The sequence below is a fragment of the Chamaea fasciata genome, unplaced genomic scaffold, assembly GCF_029207755.1.
Source record: "Chamaea fasciata isolate MVZ Bird 193981 ecotype frontalis unplaced genomic scaffold, bChaFas1.0.hap1 SCAF_35, whole genome shotgun sequence".
NCBI lineage: Eukaryota > Metazoa > Chordata > Aves > Passeriformes > Sylviidae > Chamaea > Chamaea fasciata.
In genome coordinates, this window is record NW_027094120.1 from 120,862 (window position 1) to 140,061 (window position 19,200).

The window sequence follows — 19,200 nt, forward strand, 5'->3', positions numbered from 1 at the left end:
CCTGGCCCTGCAGGGCTGAGGCTTTTCCCCGTTGCTGGGCACAGACTGATGGAGCAGCACTGCTGAACACGGGGACACACAGAGGGAGCAGAAGCAGCTGCCTTTGTCCACCTGAAGCTCCAAGGCCCAAACTCTGAGCAGACAGGGCTGGAAGAGCCTGGCAGGCTCCCTGTTTGCTGTGCTGCCCCACTTGTGCCCGGCCCAGCTCTGCGGGAGGCAGAGGGAGAACAAGGAGCAGCTCCTGCCAGCCCCCATCCCAGGGACCCCTCCGGCCCCGGGCCCTGGGGCACTGTCAGCACCCGCTGCTCCAGCCACGGCTTCTGCTGGCCCTGACAGCAACAACCAAATTGTGCCTGATCCCCAGGGAGCAGCAGCAGGGCCTGCATCTGATCCCTCAGTCTGGGGCAGGGCTGGACAAATGACCCCCACAGCAGCAGCAGCAGCAGCAGCACATGGAGCTGACTTTGAGCACAGCCCCTGCCACTGTTCCCTCCTGTGGGCAGTGGTGTCACAGCAGCCTGAGGCACCCAGGAGCCCTCAGGGCCAGCAGGGACTTGAGATGGCAGCCCTGGGCTCCTGGGGGTTGTGAAAGGAAGAGAGGTGGGGACTCCTTCTCCACGTAGAGCTTCCCAGATGGAAAAGGCTGCTGTGAGCAGGCAGCTGCAAGGGCAGAGAAAGGAGGGTCTCCACCACTGGATCTGTGCCAGTTCCACAGTCCTGGGCAGCAGCCACCGAGCACAGGGGGAACAGAGGGCACAGCAAGAGGGACAAAACCAGGCAAGGTCAGAGACTGGGAAGAGCCGGACCTGGGAGCAGGAGCAGCTGCTTCATTGCACTCTTGGAGAAAGCTCTTGGCTGCTTCAAAGTGCTGAAAGGCATGAAGGGCAGGGAGGAGGCCACACCAAACAGTGCTCCTGTTTTCACACCCTCCCCTCTCAGTGTCCCAGAAGGAATTGGATGAACTGTATTCTTCTCTCTGAGTCGTTTCGTTCAGTGTGAGCAGCTTAGCAGCAGGAGCTGAAGGAGCTGAAGCCTTAGGCCACAAGCACTGACCAAGAGGAAATTCTTGAGTCAAGTAATGCTGCTAACATGGACCTAACTGAATCCAGCAGATGGAATCCTGGAATTATAGAATTCTTTCTGTTGGGAAAGACCTCTGAGCACATCAAGTCCAGCCGTTCACCCAGCAGTGTCAAGCCCAACACTAAACCTGGTCCCTGAAGTACCAAGGCTGGACAACAGGCCCTGAGCCAAGGTGTCCTCTGGATGTAACTTCCAACCAAAGATTATCTTTGTATGTGCTCATTAATGAAATATGCATGGTCATTAGTGCTGTGATAGACGTATCCCCTCATCAGTGAAACATGGATTGATCTTTCTGTATTTAGAAACTGGACAAGGCCATGAAATCCGACATCTGGCCTTGTTTGGGGGTGGATGGTATTGGTTATTGGTTATATTTGAGCTCTGACCAGGCTTTGGAACAAACCCAAGAGGAGAATGAAACCAGATGTTCCCGCACCAGAAGTGCTGTCAGTTTGTTTATTCAGCGCTGTCAGAGCTGGGCCCTCTCACAGCCGGGTTGGAGCCTCACCTGTGGCTGGAGGCACCTGCAGGAATTCCCAGTGTCCGGGAGTGGCTCTGCAGTCCTTGGCTGTGACAGCTTCCCCCAGCTGATGTGTGGATCTGGTTGATGGGAAAGTCTGAGAGTAACAGGTACATCTTTTTTCATAATCACTGCAGGCAATCTTTGGTAGTGACGATTGGGTGCATTGCTGAGCTTCCCCTTTTGTCATTCTTTGCAGTTTTGCGTTATAATAAATCACACCATACCTGAACCTTGTGTCTGTGTTTTTGGTGCCGACCCTGCTCAGTGGCAGAACAGACACTGCAGCCCCACAGAACCAAGGGTACATTGTGACACTGCGGGGCCTGGTGTGACCAAGGGGACCAGAGTGACACCGTGGGGCCCCATGGAACCAAGGGACCGGTGTGAAACTGCGGGGACTCTTATAATCAAGGGCCCATTGTTTTCCTCTCCCTGCCCCAGCCCTGCAGAGCAGCCCAGTCCAGTCTGGCCCAGCAGCAGGAACTGGAGGCACTGGAGGTCATGGACAGCCACTCTGTGTCTGCAATGCTCAGGAGATGCTCAGCTCAGGCAGCTGCTGCAGCCCCAGGGCCAGCCCCGCTGCCCAGCACAGCAGCAGAGAGTTGGCCCCGGCGCTCCTCCGGCTGCTGCTGCTGCCCCAGGGACAGGGCAGCCTCTTGCCAGGGCTCCTCTGCACACCCACGGGCTCCTGCTCTGCTCCTGGCACACGGCAGCTGCCCACAGAGCCTTTCCCAGGGGAACACGTCTGTGCTGGCCTGAGCAGCCATTGCTGCAGCCCCTGCCCTGCTGCCCACAGCCCCGAGCTGGGGCTGCTGCTCTGCAGAGCACGGGGGCTGTGCTGCCCGGGGCCCTGGGCTGCCTCTGCTGGGCTCTGCTGCTCAGCCCGGGAGACAGAGGCAGCTGATGGTGCTCCCTGCACTGACCCCCTCCCACACAGGCTCTGCTGGGGCCGTGGAGGCTGCTCAGAGCTGCCTGCCTTGTTCCAGGGCTGCCACATGGCCTTGGGGCTGCCCTGGATCCTCCTGGGGAAGTTCCCTGAGGGCCAGAGCAGTCAGTGCCCAGACTCCTCTCCCTGTGCCTGCTGTGTCCCCTGGGGCTGCAGAGCTCTCCTGGCTCACAGCAGACATTCAGTCCTTGATCTCGGCGTGACCCCACCCTGGCCAGGCCTGTGCCCAGGGAGCTCCACTCCCTGCTGATCCCTGGCACACGCTGTCCCTGCAGCTCCCCTGTGTTCTCCTGGCAGCTCCCAAGGCCCTCCAGACAAACATTCCCCTGCCATCAGCCCTGGCACAAGCTGCAGAGCCCCAGGAAGGTTCAGCACAGGCCATTCACCATCTGATGGGCCCTGGCCACCAACAAGCAGAACCTGAGGCAGCCCTGAGTCCCCTGAAGGCCACGCTGGGACCCTGATGTCATCCCACTGAGCCCTGGGAGAAAAAGGAGCACAAGGAGCCTCTTCAGAGTCTGTTCCTTGGGCCTGTTCCTGAGAGTGACTCTGCAGGGAGAGCAAAGCCTTCCTGCCCTGCCCTCCCTGTGCTGCTGGAGCTGCTGTGCTGGAGCCCAGCTGTGTCCCAGCAGTGCCCATGGCCAGTCCCTGCCTGTGGTCACAGCAGGGACACGCAGCAGGACAGTGACCAATGTGCCAGAGCACTGCGGCCTTACAGCCACAGAAGGGCTGGGAAGGAGAGGCTGGAGCTGGGAAGAGCAGCACTGAAAGGACCAAGCACTGCTGCTCCCTGGCAGTGTAGCTGTGCTGGGACTCTTTTCCCCTTCTCGCCTCTAACTTCATGCAGGTTACAAAGATGGGATCCCAGGAAAAACAAGCACTGCAAGGTAGTTTATTTTCTTGAAATGTAGCAATACAGTAAATCCTGGTTTACAGAGCTTCTGGATAAAATTCAAGAGGCAGACAGTGAATTAGATGGGGGTGATTAAAAAAATTTCACTGGGGATAATTTTCTGACAGAAAAACCCATTGAACACTACCAAAGACCTGGGAAGGCCTTTTGAGCCTGTCATGAGTTCCATTCTGAAAATTATGGCCAAGAAAACAGGCAGTTTGTTGCTCCTGAAAAGCATCTACTCATCATTTTCCTCAGGGCATCCTTGAGCTCCTGGTTCCTCAGGCTGTAGATGAGGGGGTTCAGGGCTGGAGGCACCACCGAGTACAGAATTGACAGGGCCAGATCCAGGGATGGGGAGAAGATGGAGGGGGGCTTCAGGTAGGCAAATGTGCCAGTGCTGAAGAACAGGGAGACCACAGCCAGGTGAGGGAGGCAGGTGGAAAAGGCTTTGTGCCGTCCCTGCTCAGAGGGGATCCTCAGCACAGCCCTGAAGATCTGCACGTAGGAGAAAACCATGAACACAAAACAACCAAGACATAAACAGATGGAAAACAAAAGAAGCCCAAGTTCCCTGAGTTTGGAGTGTGAGCAGGAGAGCTTGAGGATGTGTGGGATTTCACAGAAGAACTGGCCCAGGGCATTGCCATGGCACAGGGGCAGGGAAAATGTATTGGCTGTGTTCAGCAGAGCACAGAGAAAGGCACTGGCCCAGGCAGCTGCTGCCATGTGGGCACAAGCTCTGCTGCCCAGGAGGGTCCCGTAGTGCAGGGGTTTGCAGATGGACACGTAGCGGTCGTAGCACATGATGGTCAGGAGGGAAACCTCTGCTGAAATGAAAAACACAAACAGAAAGAGCTGTGCAGCACATCCTTCATAGGAGATGGTCCTGGTGTCCCAGAGGGAATTGTGCATGGCTTTGGGGACAGTGGTGAGGATGGAGCCCAGGTCGGTGAGGGCCAGGTTGAGCAGGAAGAAGAACATGGGGCTGCGCAGGTGGTGGCCGCAGGCTACGGCGCTGATGACGAGGCCGTTGCCCAGGAGGGCAGCCAGGGAGATGCCCAGGAAGAGGCAGAAGTGCAGGAGCTGCAGCTGCCGCGTGTCTGCCAATGGCAGCAGGAGGAAGTGGCTGATGGAGCTGCTGTTGGACATTTGCTGTGTCTGGCCATGGGGGCCTGTTCAAGGAGAAAAGATCAGTGACAGGTTAGGAGAAAGTTCTTTCAGTAAAATCAAAGCCTTTTCTCACAGACCATTCTTATGTATCACACTGACAGCCTTTTGACTTTCTAGCAGATTTTCCTTAAACTCCAACTGGGGAGCCCTGGTTGGTGCTGGCTGAGTGGGTCTTCAGGTTCAGGGCAATTACATGCAGGGTTTTTATAATTCAGCCTTGCCGTGCAGACGTGAGAGGGGGACAGGGAACCCGTCCTCGTGTTCCACTTTGAAACCCTGTTAATACAGAAGTCTCTGTCAGCTTGTACTCCCACTGCCAGTGACCAGGAATGGTAAAGTCTGTTTAAATGTTCTAGAGTTTTTTCAACAGCTTTTCTTCATCTCCACTTGACTATTTTTGATGTCAGAAACTCTCAGCATTTCTGCTGCTGCGCTTAGGGAGAACAGAGCAAGTTCTCTGAGGCAAGGTGGTGCATGGAGAATGAGGGGAGGAGGTCTGTCACCCTGTCCTGTTCCAGGATTCTCTGGGCTTTCACCTGTCCCCTACACAGGATGATCACCCTCCCATGTTTCCTTTAAAAACCGTCCTGACACTGCTGAGAGCTGATGGATCCACCACAGTCCACCCAATGTCCATCCTCTTCTCAAGGGCTCAGCCCCACATTTGTACCCAAGAACACACGGGACTCATTCCACCAACCCAACAGCATTTTCTCCATCACAGAACTTGTGTGTCTCCCCGTGGGGCTTTCAGATAACACAAAGATGCTACAGGGCAGGTTTGCATTGTGGAGGGAAGCTGGAAGCTTGGAAGGAAATCTCAGGGAGACTTTCAAGTGTCCTAATGATGGCACTGGATTAAATGAGATGGAGCTCCTTCCCTGGCTGCAGTGACAGCATTGCCCACAGCCGGGCACTGGGGACAGGGTCACCCTGAGCCAGCTGTGCCCCCTCCCAGAGCCCCCCAGTGCCAGGCAGCTGTTCCCAGCCCTGTGCTCTGCAGAGGGAACTGGGCCCGGGGCTGCAGAGCTGCCCCACGGCTCTGCTGCAGCTCTGCCTGCACAGGAGGGGCTTCATGCCTTGGACCCTCTCTTGGTTTGGGAAGACAGGTATCTGCTAGGTAATAAAAAAAACAACAACTGCAGTTTCTTTTGGGATGGAGAGTGTAACCCCCCCCCCCTTCACTCTCTTTTTTTTCTTTTTTAATTATAAATTACAATCACAGGCTCTTAGGCAAAGATTTGGGAAATAGGAATAGCAGTTTTTTATTAGTATGTATTAAAAAGTAAACAAACACAAAAAAACCCTCACCAAACAACTACAGCATTAATAATAAACGAAAACAGTACCAAGATCCTTGAGGGTTTTGTTTCACAAAACATAGGGCAGTTTGGTTTCGGTGTCTCTGCAGGATCCTCAGAGCACCAAGCTGAAACTTTTCCAGCCAGCAACAGCCGTTCCCTCTCTCCCCGAACGCCGAAAAAAGAAGAGCCCGCAGCTGTCTCAAGCTTTGTCTTTTACCTGCATTATCTCTTCCTTCTAACTTTGTCCACCTCTTTGTTTTGGTTAAGTACCCTCAAGTATCCAACACTTGGTCTCCTTGGTAACTTCTGGGGAAAAAATTCTTTAGAGAAAGAAGGAACAAACCTAACCCCCAACAGACCCCCAGCCCTGAGGGCAGAGGCTTGGCTGGGGGACAAGAGGGAGGGGGCTTGTTCCGAGGGAGGGGCTGCACTGGAAAGGATCCTCTGGAGATCTCTCCCTGCCACAGCATTTCTGGGTTTTGTTTTCTCTCATTTCCTGATCTTCTCTCTGCTTCCTGGAGATTTTTCTCCTGGAGGTATTTCCCTGTTCCTGATCTCTCCCTGCCAGCACTCACAGACCCCAAATCTCTGTGCACCCTCCTTGGCCCTACAGAAACCTGCCTGTTTGCAGGGCACTGGCTGGGGGCAGGTTCTGTTTGGAGCTTGGAGAAAGGACAGGTCAGACTAAGCCTGATGGCTCCAGTGAAGGTGATGCTGGTGCTGTCCATGGGCAAAGGAGTGGATGAAAGCACTTTTGGGAACCCATGAATAGCACTGGAGGTATAGTTCAGATGCCTTAGGGACTTTTAAACATGAAGTTGTTTATTATTTATCCCCCCCGTTCACCAGGAGTAAGAAACTGAAAACAATGACTCAGTAAATTTTATCTTTATAAAAATTATTGTCCTGGAAATATTCCTGGAGTGAGCAGAAGCCCTGAGCATGTCCACATGCTTACAGCAGAGATAGTCTGAGTTGTACTTACAGAATCCATAATGGGATGTTCCTGCTTTAGGAGATCATTGCAGGAGCTGCAGCTGCACTGTCCTGCAGCCAGAGGCTTCCGGTGTCAAGGGCTGGAAATGATTCTCGCCCAGTCAGTCCTCAGCATCTTCCCAGCCCTGAGTGATTGAAGCTCTCAGTGCCTGTGTGCTGTGCCCAGGGTGGCTGCAAGCAGTGCCCCAGCCCTGCTGGGCTGTGCACAGGAGCCACTTTGATGGAGAAATGCCTTTTTGAAGCTCATCTTGGTTGCCAGCAGGTGCCTCTGTGTCAGGAGCCCGGCCCAGCTCAGCAGCACAGACACAGCACAAGGATGTTAATGAGCCTCTCGGGGATTTGCTGTTGTTTACATCAGACTCAGTCCCTGAGAGAGTGTTCAAAAAACTTCTCAAGGACTCAAAGTCAGATTAAAAACGCCAAAGTTTCTTGAAGTTTTAAATGGGTCCCATTGAGGGACACGCCTGAGAAAGTGTCCCCAGGTTCCAGTTAGAGCAGAACACCGCAGGCACTGATGACAGGTGGGGACAAACAAGGCAAAGGTGTCTCTGATGCTGAGCAAACCTGCATGTGTTTCAGGAATGCAAAAGGCCAAGGCCTGAGCTCCAGCCCCTGGCAAGGCAGATGCTGTCCCTTCCTGTGGTGGTTTTATGTTTGCTGAATTTTGTTTACTAGCTGGGAGATAAGATTTTGGGAGAAAAAGCTGAAAGAGGCTCAACCTAAAAGTAAAAACAGATAGATTTTATTAGCATACACTAAGAAAAGAGAAAAAGGAAAAATGAGACATTCAAACATCTTTTCACTTACCACAAACCGTTCACTTTCCCACTCAACAGAGAGAAAACCATGATTTTTAGCCAGTTGCAGCTATTTAAACACAATCCTGCATCACCTTGGGAGAGGAGCCTCTCTAGAGTTTATGGAGATACATGCCACAGGAAAAGGTCTGGTGGTTCTCATGGTCACAAATCTGCAACCACACGGAATTTTTGCAGATTCTGTGCAGTCCCACCCATATAACAGGTTCCCAAGCTGCTTATGGGCCTCTGCATGTTTGGGGTACCATTTTAAGAATGCTTTTCTAATATAAAGCAAGGATTCTCTTCTTCTTTCTCTAAAATCATCACTATCTCAAAAGAAATAGAGACCTCCTTTTATGCCTAGGAGCCGGAACTTCAAAATTACTTCCTTTCTAGAAGCATCTTCGTCTCAAAGGCTGAGACTTCCTTATTTTTTCCCAGGAGCCGGGTATATTTTCTATTCAAAATCCTAAATTAAATCTCATTCATATCAGTACATACAACTGTTTGACTAGAACTTGCGTTCTCCCAAACAGCATTATAATAATCTATTTTTCTGTAATTCACATCCAGAGAAGTCTGGTCAGAAATATCCACTTCTTCCAATAATCTGGAACAGTTGGATGGGTGGGCAGAGTCTAACAAAATGAAGTTTAATGAGTCCAAGTGTCGATTCCTGCATTTTGGCCACAATAACCCCCTGCAGCATTATAGGCTGGGGACGGTGTAGCGGGACAGTGCCCAGGCAGAAAGGGCCCTGGGGGTTAGCTTCAAAATCCCCCATTTCCTCTGGGACAACTCCCCCTTGTTCAAACTGTCCTGCTCTGACACCAGCCTGCTTTGGGAAACAGACTCTGTCTTCTTACCGTGTGTCGTGCTGGGCTCCTTATGTTTGACTCTGGCATTTGACATCTGTGTCCTTTTCTGTGTTCTGCATCTTCCAGCAGCCTCTGGGAGGAAGAAAGCTTTGACCACGTGTTCTTCCCATCGCATCACCTTATCCATTGCCCGTGGGAGCTGCATTGCTCTCTGCATGTGTCCTGCAGAAGTTGTTTCCTTGAGGACCAACAGAACTGGAGCTCTGCTGAACACAGTCCTGTTCCCATTCCTAAATCCATTCATCTGCAGCCTTGGGAACAAATCTGTGATCCTGGCCCTGAACAAATCCATTGCCAGGCCAAGAACAAAGCCTTTCCTCTAAGCATGGTGCATTTCTGGAAAGCCATCCCAAGGATCTGGTATCATCTGTTACACAAAACCAGTGCCTGTGTGTGCAGCCTCCAAACACGGCTGCCTCAGGAGATTGACGCTCCTGCTGGGTTGTGTCAGGTTAAGAGAGAAGAGACTCATCTGCACTCCCAGACAGGGCACCAACAATGGCAGCAGGACAAACTCAGTTCATTCTCTGCCCGGGCTGCTCCCGGGCCCATCTCAGGAGAGCCACCAGCTCATTAAGAGCCCATCTCTGGAACAGAGAAGAGCTCAGAGGAACAGTGGCAAGTGACAATCCAAATTACAGCTCCTGAGCGATGGACACCTTGTCCCAGCTCCTTTCCTGGGACAGCCATCAGCCCTGCTTTGAAACCCCAAAGTTTGAAACCCCAAAGTCACCCTCCCAGTAAAGAAAGACTTTCTCCTGTGCAGTCTAAACCCTCCCTGGTACAGCTTTGAACCATTCTCACACGTTCCATCCCAGGATATCAGGGAGAAGAGAAAGGGAAATGCAGGGCAGAGCCAGGGGGGCAGCGAGATGGGAGTGTGCAGCCTGCAGGGACACAGCAGCAGCTGTGGGACAGCGCAGGACAAGCTGTGCTGGACGTGGCCAAGGGCCCGGCAGGGCTGGCAGTGCCCAGGAGAAGCCAAGTCTTGGTGCCCTGGGGCACAGCAGGGTCTGTGCCACCAAGGGCTGGGAGGGGACACCTTGTCCTGAGGCCCTGGGGCCTCCTGGCACAGCCCCAGCAAGGCTGGGCACTGTCACCCCCTTGTCCTGCCCTCAGCATCCCCCCACATCCATCCCAGTGGCCCCAGGGATCTGCTGGGACCAGTCCCTGGGGAGCCTTGGTCAGGAATGGCCCTGGGGGGCTCCTCAGTGCTCCCAGGGACTGCAGGTTTTTCAGAGCACTTTGGGTTTTGCTTTTGCCTGGGAGTCTCTGAGGGGTTTGTGCAATCACGGCCTCCAATTGTCTGCTGTAATTAGTCCCTTGAGATGTTTTGTCACTAACAACACTCAGTGGGGCTCATTAATGCCTCAAGTTACTCAAGAGTCATTAAAGTACTACTTTTTGACACTGAATCACTCTGAGAGGTTTGTGCAGTCATGGCCTCCAATTATCTGCTGTAATTAGTCCCTAGAGAGGCTTCGTACTGACACTCAGTGGGGCTCATTAATGCTCTGAGATACTCAATGTCTTTTAAGGTACTTTGGGTTTTCCTTCCCACACTCCGTCTCTGAGAGGTTTCTGGGCACTCTTGGCCTCCAGTTCTCTCCTCCAAGGAGTCCATGAGGAGCCTGTGTTGGGGATGGACCTCAGTGGGCCCCAGGAATGCTTTGAGACACGTTGGGTTTTTCCTCTGACTTGGACTCCTGGAAAGGTTTGTGCCATCTCCTCTCAGGCCCTGAGGGCTCAGCACCAAATGCACCACGGGGCTCTTTGGGATCAAGCAAGTCCTGACAAACCACGGCTCTGCCTTGATTTCCCTCTGCTCTGGTGCAGTTCATTAGGAAGGTTTTGTACTGCAGTTATGGAGAAAGATTTCAAAGAGCTTCTAAGAAATTCACATTCCTGTCATAAAGGGTGTGTTTTATTACTGTTCTCTTTGGAGCAGAGGTGATTGCAGCATTCTGTGATTGATGTCGATCCATGGTCCCTCCTTAGGTCTGGCCTGCGCAGAGAAGCTGTGCCTTGAGGTCTGACCCAGTGTGGACAACCTTGCTCCACATTCCCCAAGCCCATCCTGCCTGTCCTCACTCACCTGGGACCTGCTTTGCTCAGAGAGCTGCCTGCACTCAGGCAAAAAGGGCTTTTCTATTTTTGAAGCAACGAAAAACTTGTAATTTTCCCCACTGAAAACAGTCACACTCCTCAAGTGTGTGCCAGCCCAAGGGGCCACCAAAACCACTCCAGCCCTGCCCTGGGCCGGCTGTGAGGGTGGATCAGCATCCCAACCTGCCCTGGGCCACTGCAAGGGGCTGTGGCCACGGACACACTGGGACAAACTGGGGACAATGGCAACACTGTGGGGAAGACTGGGGAATACCAGGGGCGTGCTATGGAAGATACTGGGGGGAACTGGAAGGGAATGGGAATGAACTCAGGTGTATTGGGAGGGACTGGGCTGTACTGGGGATGAACTGGGCTGTACTGGGGATGAACTGGGCTGTACTGGGAAGGACAGAGGGGTTGAATCGGCTGTTCCCACCTCCGCAAACTCCCATTTGCCGAGGCTCCCGCCCGTCACCGCCAGCACCCAATCAGTGCCAGGAAACCGGGGCCTCGGGGCGGTGCCTGGTGTCGGTTTTGCCTTCAACTCCCGTCATGCACCGCGGCCCAATTGAGCCCCATTGCACCCCGGACTACAATGCCCGTCATGCCCCGCGCTCCACAGAACCCCGCCCCCGTATCCCCCCTCCCCCCCATGTTTACCCTACGTTTCCCCCAGACCCTCCAGGATCCCGAAGTGCCCCCTCAGTATTTATTTGGAACCCCCCAAAATCGTCCCCGACTCCCCTGACTGCTCCCAACCCCAGAGATGCCCGTTAGAGCCACTTCTGGGAATTCATCTCCGATCATCCCCCGTGCTCTCAGAGCTCTGCCCAACACAGTCTCGCGCCGAAAATTCCTGCTGTGCCCCGTGTCCTAAAGCGCCCGGTTCGAGCTCCCCAAGTTCCCCCCAATTCCTCCCGAACCGCACACGTTTCCCCCGAGGGCCTCAAGTCGCGACTCGGACGCAGAAGTGTCCGCCAAGCGCCTTCCCGGACCCGCCACAGCTCGGCTTTATGCACTTCCGGGACTACAGCTCCCAGCATGCTCCGCGGCGCACACGGAGCCCTATTCCAGCCGTGACTCCATCTCCCGTCATGCCCCGCGCCCCACCGACAGCCATTGGAGCCGCGCCTCGAACTCCCGTGATGCTCCGCGGCCCCGTTACACCGTGTTCTACCCGCGCCTACAACTCCCATCATCCCCCGCGCCCCAGAGAGTCCCCTCAGGGCCCCCAAGTGCCCGCCCGGACCCCGAAGGGCCCCAGATTCCCCTCCCTGACCTCCAAGTGCCCACCCGGCTCCTCCAGATGTCCTTCAGACCCCAAATTTTCTTCAGATTCCATCCCCAGGTTTAGAACTGCCACAAATGTGCCCCAGAAATGTCTCCGTGGACCCAAAGTGGCCCCTTTTACCCTGTCTGAGAAAACGATAAAGAAGATGACAAAAGGAGTAAAAATAGGCCTAATTAGCATAAAGAGGGAGGAATCAATAGCCAGATGTTGTCAATGAATTAATGAAGGGAATTGTGTAACTTAGAACCAATGACCAATAATTTTTTGGGTTGCTAAAAATGTATCGATTTTTTAAAGTACATGTCAAACATAGGTTAAAACATATATAATAATATTTTATATATTTATAAATATTAATATAATTTCCTTATAATTTTTTTTTTTAAAAAATTCATAATTTACAAAAATTATTTCAGATGTCAGTCCTTGGTGGGTCATTTCAGACACGGTGAGGTTGGGGTGAGGAGCAGGTTGTCCAAACAGGGTCAGCCTGCAAGGGGCTCATTCTCCATGCCCAGACCTCCTAAGGAGACACTCAGCATTAAGATCACTTGTAGAATACGTCTTTCATGTCGGCAATGATCTGAAAAATTAAAAAAAATGCACCCTGGATTAGAAAAAACTCAGGAGGTGCACTTTGAAATCTTCCTCCATAAGAGAACTCCAAACTGGCTCCAAGCAGCTGCACAAGCCCTGGAGACGAAGACAAGTGAAGGAAGAAAAGGAGGTCGTGACTGCTTTCTGGATTTGAATCAGCCCCATGCTGGATTTGGGGCTGAGTCCAGAAGCTCCAGGCACTGAGAGAAGGTTGAAGAAGCTGCTCAAGGAGGCAGAAGCAAAACTCCAAGTCCCTTGGAGCATCCCTGGGCCCCACTGAGGGCAGGGAGTGCCAAAGGCTCCCCAGGGACTGCTGAGAGCAGATCCTTGAGGCCAGGATTGCAGGGAGCCGCAGGCTGTGAGCAGGGAACTGCAATGCTGAGCAAGGCCTGGGCTGGTTGGAGGCAGCAGAAAGGCCAAGCCCTGAGCCCAGGCCTGGCACAGCAGGGCCTGTCCCTCCCGGGTGGCTCGGGGCTGCTTGTGGGGCAGTGGGATGGGAGGGGCAGCAAGGACAAATGGCACAAAGCTGTGTGACAGTCCCGATCCTCATGGCACTGCGGGCCAGTGTGACACAGCAGGGCCTCATGGAAACAAGAGGCCGTAATGAGCCTGCGGGGCTGTAACACCCCAGAACACTGAAATAATGGGGGTACCCAAAGGTTCTCTTACTCGAGTTTGGTGCACAAGGAGAAATGCCAACCAGATAGTCTCAGGATGAACAGATGCACAGAATATTCTTATTTGCAAGGAACAGTCAAGGATCATAAGTCCAACTCTTATGTGAATGGCACACAGAGGGACTGAACCCACAACCTTAGTGATATTAGCACCATACTTTAACCAACTGAGCTAAGAGGTCAAAGCAACACACAGCTCTACTGGCAAAATAGAGAAAATCAAGGAACTTGGAAAACCATTTAATAAAACATCCAACTCAAAACTCTTATCATAGCAGTAGCTTCATTGACTTAGCCCATTTGACCTGGAAACCTTTACAGAATTACAGAATGACAAAATGACTAGATTGGAAGAGACCTCCAAGATCATTGAGTTCAACCCATGTCCCAACACCTCACCTAAGCCATGGCACCTAGTGCCACATCCAGTCTTTTTTAAAACACATCCAGAGATGGTGATGCCACCACCTCTCCAGTCAGATCATTCCAGAACTTTATCACCCTTTCCGTAAAAATCTTTTTCCTAATTTCCAACCTATATTTCCCTTTGTGCAGCCTTAAGACTCTGTCCTCTCATTCTGTCAGTGGCTGCCTGGAGAAAGAGACCAAGCCCCACCTGACTACAAACACCTTTCAGGGAGTTGTAGAGAGTGATAAGGTCACCTCTGACTCTCCTTTTCTCCAGGCTAAACAACCCCAGCTCCCTCAGTCGTTCCTCACAGGAGTTGTGTTCCAAGCCGCTCACCAACCTTGTTGTCTCCTCCGGACACATTTAAGCATCTCAAGGTTATTCTTAACTGAGGGCTCAGAACTGGACACAGCACTCGAGGTGTGGCCTCAGCAGTGCCGAGTACAGGAGAAGAATGACCTCCCTGCTCCTGCTGGCCACACCATTCCTGATCCAGGCCAGGTGCCATTGGCCTTCTTGGCCACCTGGGCACACTGCTGCCTCATGTTCAGTTGGCTGTCGACCAGAACCCCCAGGGCCCTTTCTGCCTGGGCACTGTCCAGCCACACCGTCCCCAGCCTAGAGCACTGCAGGGGTTATTGTGGCCAAAATGCGGAACTCAGCACTTGGACTTAATAAACTTCACCTTGTTGCACTCTGCCCACCCATCCAACTGTTCCAGGTCTCTCTTCAGAGCCCTCCTACCTGCCAACAGATTGACAAATGTTCCCAGCTTAGTGTCATCTAAAAATTGACTAATAAGAGATTCAATAGCCCCATCCATGTCGTGAATACAAATGTTGAACAGAGCTGGCCCCAGCACAGACCCCTGAGGAACACCCCTGGTGACTGGCTGCCAGCTGGATGCAGCACCCTTCCCCACCACTCTCTGGGCCCGGCCATGCAGCCAGTTGTTAACCCAGCAAAGAGTGCTCCTGTTCAAGCCGTGGGCTGCCAGCTTTTCCAGGAGCGTGCTGTGGGAGACAGTGCCTAAGGCCTTGCTGAAGTCCCAACAGACAACATCCACAGCCTTTCCCACATCCACCACACAAGTCACCTGGCCATAAAAGGAGACATAAAAACTGGTCAAACATGACCTACCCCTCCTAAACCCATGCCGGCTGGCTCTGATACCCTGTCCATGAAACAATATAAACTGCTCCGTGACCTTTACCATGTACTGAGGTCAGGCTAACTGGCCTATAATTACCAGGATCCTCCTTCCCACCCTTCTTGTGAATGGGTGTCACATTGCCCAGCTTCCAGTCATCTGGAATCTCACCAGTGGGCCAGGACTGTTGGTAAATGATGGAGAGCGGCTTCACAAGCTCATCTGCCAGCTCCCTCATCACCCTGGGGTGGATCCCACCTGGGCCCATAGATCTATGAACATCCAAGCAGCTCAGCAGTTCTCTGACTGCCTCCTCCTGGACACTAAGTTCCCTCCCACATCCAGTACAGAACAAAGGTTGGCCTTCCTATTGCAGTTAATATATTTGAAAAACTTTTTTTAATATCCTGTACAAAATTGCCAAATTAAGTTTGAATTGAGCTTTGGACTCCCAAACACTTTTCCTACATGCTCTAGCAATCCCCTTAAATACTCCTTGACCTGACCCTCCTTCCAAAGATGATACATCCTCTTTTTATTCCTAAGTTCCTTCAAAACCTCCTTGCCCATCCAGGCTGGACGTTTGCCTCGTCAGCTCATCTTTTGGCACACAGGGAAAGCCTGTTCCTCTGCCCTCAAGATCTCTGCTTTGAAGCACGCCCACCTTCCCTGGACTCCTTTGTTTTTAAGGGCTGCTTCCCTAGCAACTCCCTGAATAAGTCTTGTAAATAGGCCAAAGTCTGCTGATTGGAAGTCCAGTGTAAAAGTCTTCTTGATGTTCTTCCTGATTTCACCAAATATCGAGAACTCTATAATTTCATCATCACCGTGTCCCAAGGAGCCTCCAACCACCACATCTCCCACCAGCCCTTCTCTATTTGCAAACAACAGGTCGAACATAGGCCCTCCCCTGGTGGGGCTCACTCACCAGCTGCAACAAAAAGTTGTCCTCCATACACTCCAAAACCTTCCTGGACTGCCTCTTTCCTGCTATATTAAGTTCCCAGCAGATATCTGGCAGCTTAAAGTCACCTACAAGAACAAGGGCTGGTGATCCTGAAACATTCTCCAGCTGCTTTTAGATTAAGTTGTCCACCTCTTCTTCCTGGCTGGGTGGATGATAACAGACTCCCAGCAGGTTCCCCTGGTACCCCGTCCTGTTTTCTTAGGGTACAACGGTAACAATGAAAACCTTACCAAGGGCACAACTCCCAAGTCCACAAGGAAAAGAACAGACAAGCTGTCAAGTTCTTCAAATATTTGTCCTGCTTTGCTGCAAGACTCCTACTGCACACACAGTGTGGAAAGCCAAGGGAAGCTGCAGTTGGTGGCACGTCTTGTGACAGAAGCTGCACCTCGTTCTCCAGGAAGTGTTCTTGGAAAGAGCAGACGGGAGTGTGGAGAAGATTCTGGGAAAACTGAAAGAGCATTTAAGAAATGAAATGAAAATGTATAGAACCAATACTAAGATGTCCTTGTCAAATGATTTTGATGCTCCCCTTTTCCATCTTGCACTACTTCTCCATCCCATGAACTACAAATGGATCTCACCTCTAAGATCCATGATTTGGCAAGTTTGAGATGCTGTAAAATACCATGAGCTACACACAATTTGCCTTCCCCTGTTTTTCTTGGAAAGCAATGCTGGAGACACAAGTGCAGTGCTTGGGCCAGGTACAAATTCTGCATTCAGGGAACGTGCTCTGACAGTGTCTGACCCTCAGTAGGGACAATGCACAGCAGCAACCAAGGGGAATGCTCTGCCACAGTGCAGGAGTCAAGACTCTGTGTCTTGGCTCCTGTGGGCAAAGTTCCCGTGTTTGGACAGGCTCGGGGCTGCCCCCGGGGAGCGCGGGGCTCGGCGTGGGGCTGAGCGGGCAACGGACAAACGGACCTGGGGAAAAACGGCCCCGGGGCTTCAGTTGCTACAGCAGCAGCGGCAGCAGCGGCAGCAGCAGTGGCAGCAGCAGCAGAAAAAGCGACTTTTGGCAACTTCCTCCTGCTTTTCCTCTTCCTCTCCCGCAGGCCCGCACCCTCTCCCTTAGTCCCGCACCCTCTCCCGATCTCCCTGTCCCGGTGTCCCCGTCCTCTCGCAGTCTCCCTCTCCCCTGCAGGGCCGGGCCATGCCCCCGGCCCGCCCCCGGCCCCGGGTGGGGCTGCCCCGTCCCCGCCCCCGGCCCCGGGCCTCCCGCCGCGGTCTCGCCTCCGCCGGGCTCTGGCTGTCCTGGCGATGGCGGTGGCGGACGAGGATCAGTGCCTGGGGCTGCAGCGGCATCGCCGCCCTTTGCCTTCGCCTGTGCCGAGCCCGGCCCCGGCCCCGGCCCCGGCCCCGGCCCCGGCCCCATCCCCAGCCCCGGCCCCGGCCCCGGCCCCTCCCGGGCCCCGCGGAGGACACAGGTGGCGCGGCCGCTCCTGCAGCCTCCGCCGCGGCTTCCCCGGCCCGAGCTCCGCCGCTCGGCAGCGTGGCCGCCGGCCCCGAGCTGCCGCTGTCGCCTTGCCAGGAGCGAACGCCTGGGGATTCCCGGCCCGGGGCGGTTGAGGGGCGCTCGGGGGCTGTTGCTGGCCCCGGGCCGAGCACTGACAGCCACGTCTCGCCGGCAGGGAAGGCGCAGCAGGGCCTCCAGGAGCAGTACCGGCTGGGTTCGCTGCTGGGGCGCGGCGGCTTCGGAAGAGTCTTCGCAGGGACGCGGCTCTCGGACGGCGCACCGGTGAGCGGCGGGGCTGGCGGCGGGCGCAGGAGGAGGAGGAGGAGGGCGGAGGAGGAAGAGCATGGGGCTGGGCAGCGTGGGCAGCGTGGGCAGCGAGCTCAGGCCGCTGCTCCCCTTGGCTTGCAGGTGGCCATCAAAAGGGTGCCACGGAACCGCGTCCGGCACTGGGGAGAGCTGGTGAGTGAGCGGGGGCCAGCGGGAGAAGCCGGGGCGTGCCGGGCGGGGACGAGCCGAGGCCCGGCAGGGTGGAAGGCGCCAGGACGCCTCGAGGGAGAGCGGGCGTGGGGCCAGCGGAGGGTGCAGAACATCCCGGGCTGGGTGAGGGCTTCCCCACCCCTGGCACGGCCTCAGCCCCACTGACGGCATCGTGGTCATCCCACAGCCCAACGGCACCAGCGCACCGCTGGAGATCGTGCTGCTGGACAGGGTCTCCACTGGCTTCCCTGGTGTCGTCCAGCTGCTGGACTGGCTTGAGCTCCCCAGTGAAATCGTGATGGTGCTGGAGCGCCCGCAGCGGTGTCAGGACCTCCAGCATTTCATTCGGGCACGGAGGTTCCTGTCCGAGGAGGTGGCGCGGGAGCTGTTCCGCCAGGTGCTGGAGGCCGTGCGGCACTGCACCAGCTGCGGGGTCCTGCACAGAGACATCAAACCAGAGAACATCCTGGTTGACCTGGCCACCGGGCAGGCCAAATTGATCGATTTTGGCTGTGGCACCTACCTTCAAGACACGGCATACACGCAGTTTGCAGGTGAGCCCACGCAAGGATGTGCTCCCAGCTCCTGACATCTCATGGCCCAACATCTCACAGCCCAACCTGGGTGTGGCAGTGGGGATTCTCCCTTTTGCTGCCACTCATGGCACTGAGACTTCAGCTGAGTTGCTTTTGAGCAGGGGTGGGTTGGGGCCCAGCTTCCAGCCCTGCTGGCAGCCTTTGCCAGCCACTCTGCCCAGGACTGGGGCTGGGGCAGCCAGCCCGACAGAAACACCTGTGGGTGGGGCTATCAGAGAGCGTGGAGTCAGAACCTGTGCACCAGCCAGTTTGGTGTGCAGGTGAGAAAGGGCTTGGACTGCTCCTCTGGCCTTCTTTGTCTTGTGTTCATAATGTTATTTGGGGCAATGCAGGCAGGGAGAAGGAAGGCATGGTTTTCCTCCTGCTCTGAGTGGGTTTTTTCTTGTTCTGGTCAGGCCTTTCCAGGGCTTCTGCTGCCCTTTTCCTACACCAGTGGTTTCTTTTCCAATGCCCGTTTTTCACACAAAGCCCAGGTCCTGGTGGGAGGGCAGCGGGTCACACCATGTGCCACTGGGGCAGTCCCCACATGCCCAGGGATGCTGGGGCCAGGCTCTGGGAGCAGCAGCATCCCTCTGATGAACTCCATCTGTATTCCACAGGAACACCAGCATACAGACCCCCAGAATGGACCGACTTTGGCTGGTACTACGGCGAGCCAGCTACCATCTGGTCCCTGGGCATGCTCCTGCACCAGATGGTCTGCGGGCAGCACCCTTTCAGGAGCGGCTGGAACATCAGCTGGGGCCAGCTCCCGCTGCCACAACGGCTCTCTCCAGGTGGATCCTCATCTCTGGGCACGGGGGGAATACCAGTGCTGGGAGACAGCAGTTGGCTCGTGAGCATCCTGCTCTGGCAGCTGCTGAGGAGGTG

At 54.3% G+C, this 19,200-nt stretch overlaps 1 protein-coding gene across 1 annotated transcript; it reads right to left on the bottom strand.

The window, feature by feature from the left end:
- Positions 1-3,460: 3,460 nt before the first annotated feature.
- On the bottom strand, positions 3,461-4,602 carry LOC136303516 (olfactory receptor 14J1-like). The gene has a single exon (XM_066207170.1). It carries the CDS (start codon positions 4,600-4,602, stop codon positions 3,646-3,648), a length of 957 nt encoding a protein of 318 aa, XP_066063267.1. The 3' UTR covers positions 3,461-3,645.
- Between the last annotated feature and the right edge of the window lie 14,598 nt (positions 4,603-19,200).

What these genes read in the sequence shown, in the direction of transcription:
- LOC136303516 (XM_066207170.1), bottom strand. Translation starts at nt 4,602, where the DNA reads ATGTCCAACAGCAGCTCCATCAGCCACTTCCTCCTGCTGCCATTGGCA.